This window comes from Anarrhichthys ocellatus, unplaced genomic scaffold (genome assembly GCF_004355925.1).
Source record: "Anarrhichthys ocellatus isolate YVR2014 unplaced genomic scaffold, GSC_Weel_1.0 scaffold288, whole genome shotgun sequence".
NCBI lineage: Eukaryota > Metazoa > Chordata > Actinopteri > Perciformes > Anarhichadidae > Anarrhichthys > Anarrhichthys ocellatus.
This window is the reverse complement of record NW_022280308.1, coordinates 6,247-8,771: the sequence shown is the minus strand read 5'-3', so window position 1 is coordinate 8,771 and position 2,525 is coordinate 6,247. Positions and strand designations below refer to the sequence as shown.

The following is a 2,525-nucleotide window of genomic DNA, read 5'->3' as shown; positions in this document are numbered from 1 at the left end:
GAGACTGACCATCTGGTGACCTGGTGCAGTCTGAACAACTTATCAACGCTCTAAAGACAGTGGAGATGGTTGTGGATTTCAGGAAGAATGCAGTCCCACCAGCCCCTATCACCGTGTGTGACTCCCCCTATCACCGTGTGTGACTCCCCCTATCACCCTGTGTGACTCCCCCTATCACCGTGTGTGACTCCCCCTATCTCCCTGTGTGATTTCCCCCGTCGACGTGGTGAGTCCTTCCACTTCCTGGGCTCCATCATAACCCAGGACCTCAAGTGGGAGCTCAACATCAGCTCCATCACTAAGAAGGCTCTTCAGAGGATGTACTTCCTGAGGCAGCTGAAGAAATTCAACCTGCCAAAGACAATGATGGTGCATTTCTACACAGCCATCATTGAGTCCATCCTCTGCTCCTCCATCACGGTCTGGTACACTGCAGCCACTGCCAAGGACAAGGGCAGGCTGCAGCGCATCATCCGCTCTGCTGAGACCTCTTCTCTTGAGATGTTTTAATGTTGTAATGAACTGTTATTAACTAACCATCTGTAATTATCTATAATTAACTGTAATTAAAGACAAAATCAGGAGATGAAAATGTGTTTATCGATTTTTGTGTTACAACCAGAACAACAATATGAGTTAAAACTCAAACATCTAAACAGCTTCATGTCGTCCGTCATCCATCTGTTCAAATCAAACTTTATTGTTCCTCGTCTCACTGTGAGCCGAAGGTTTCATCTCACCTGGTGAGTTATTAAAGATCGTCCACATAGAAACACGTCACTTCATTGTGTTTTTAAATAAATTCATCTGAAATGTGCAGATTCAGGTTCACATTTAAGGGACATTCTGCTTCTTTAAATGTTATTAAAGATGATATTGTGAGTTTAAGGCAGCAATCAGACTCAATTAAAAAACAGTCTTTAAAAAAAACAAAAACAGTCTTTATGTTACTTTTCATGCGTTGCAGTAAAAACCTTCACAAATACACTCCTTCATCCTTCCCTCTTTCCCTCCTTCCCTCCTTCACTCTTTAAATCGTTCCTCCCTTCTCTCTATCACTCCTAAATGAACATCATGCTGTATTGAAGAAGACTTGAAACTAGAGATTGAGACCATAAACTCATGTTTACAATGTTTACTGAGGTAATAAATCAAGAGAGAAGTAGAGTCATTTTCTCATAGACTTCTATACAACCAGAGGAGTCGCCCCCTGGTGGACACTAGAGAGAATGCAGCTTTAACACATGACTTCACATGACTTCACTCTTCAGCTGAAACGCCCCCTGGTGGAGTAGAAGTGGAAGTTCTTAGTTTGCAACCAAATGTAACATTTGCTCCACTTATAATTTATTAACTTCAAACTTTAAAAAGTTTCAGGTAAATGTAGATTTATATTTAATAAAGGTAACTTAGGTGTAACAATGTCTCTAAAGTACACGTTTACACACCAACTGTAGCCGTGACCGAGAGAAATGTACTGCGATTTGATTGGCTGAATTGTTTGACACATCATTCTATAAAGTCTATGCACACACACACACACACATACACACACAAACTGTTATGTTACAGCATGTCGTCATCCCTCCGGCCTCCTGACCTCTCCGTGACCTCGTCCTCGGGAGGTCAAAGGTCGGCCGCCATGTCTGTTGACTATCGTGACGTCTCTATGGTGACCAGGTTTAGAGGCGGAGTCAGAGTCCAGCTGCTGATGCCTGCTACAGTGTCTGTCTCCGGCTCACCGCCGCCCCCTGGTGGGAAGTCTTTGTAACTGCAGGTTTTTCTTCTTCTTCTACTCCCCGACTGGCTCCAAGTGTCAAGTTCCTGTCCTCTGATTGGCCAGCCAGCAGGGCAGCTCTCCACACCTGGAACAACAGGAACCAGAGCGTGATTCTCTGGAGCTTTGTGGTTTGTTTAAAGGGCTCATTAATTAAGTTCATTATTTAAAAAAATACCATCAAAAATACTTTTTTACAAGTAAAAGTCCCGGATTAAAAATATTAAAAAGTAAAAGTACACAAGTATTATCAGCAAAATGTACTTAAAGTATCAAAAGTAAATAAAATCATCGAGCAGAATTGGTCCTTTCACAGTGTTTTATAAAATATTCTGTTTTTATCAGGTTTAATGTTGTAGTTTATTAATGTGGTCTATTTTAAATACTTTGTATGCTACAGGTTAGATTATAGTATTATAGTATAATACTGCATGTTTTTAATGTTGAAAGCTGAAACTGTCAAATCAATGTAGTGTGTAGTAGTAGTTTGTAGAAGTGGAGTTAAAGAAGACTAAATCAGTAGCATACAATGGAAATAAAGTACTTGATTAAATGTACATGAATATACAATAATCCTGTCAAAGCTCATGATACAGATGTTTCCAACAACAATTCAAATATAGATTTGTAATTGTTATGAAGTCTGATCTTGAACCAATCAAGTTTTCCGTTATGAGCTCCAGATATCCAGATGTTTGTGGACATGGTTTTATGATCCAGATATCCAGATGTTTGTGGACATGGTTTT

General features: G+C 40.2%; 1 protein-coding gene across 1 annotated transcript in view; it reads right to left on the bottom strand.

Annotated features, from left to right (window-relative positions):
- Positions 1-1,196: 1,196 nt before the first annotated feature.
- Positions 1,197-2,525, bottom strand: part of LOC116401236 (GRAM domain-containing protein 2A-like) — a 7,454-nt gene continuing 6,125 nt past the window's right edge. Inside the window, exon 9 of the mRNA XM_031879554.1 lies at positions 1,197-1,865. Within this exon, the coding sequence (XP_031735414.1) occupies positions 1,817-1,865 (49 nt within the window). The 3' untranslated portion in view covers positions 1,197-1,816. The remainder of the gene's footprint in view (positions 1,866-2,525) is intronic.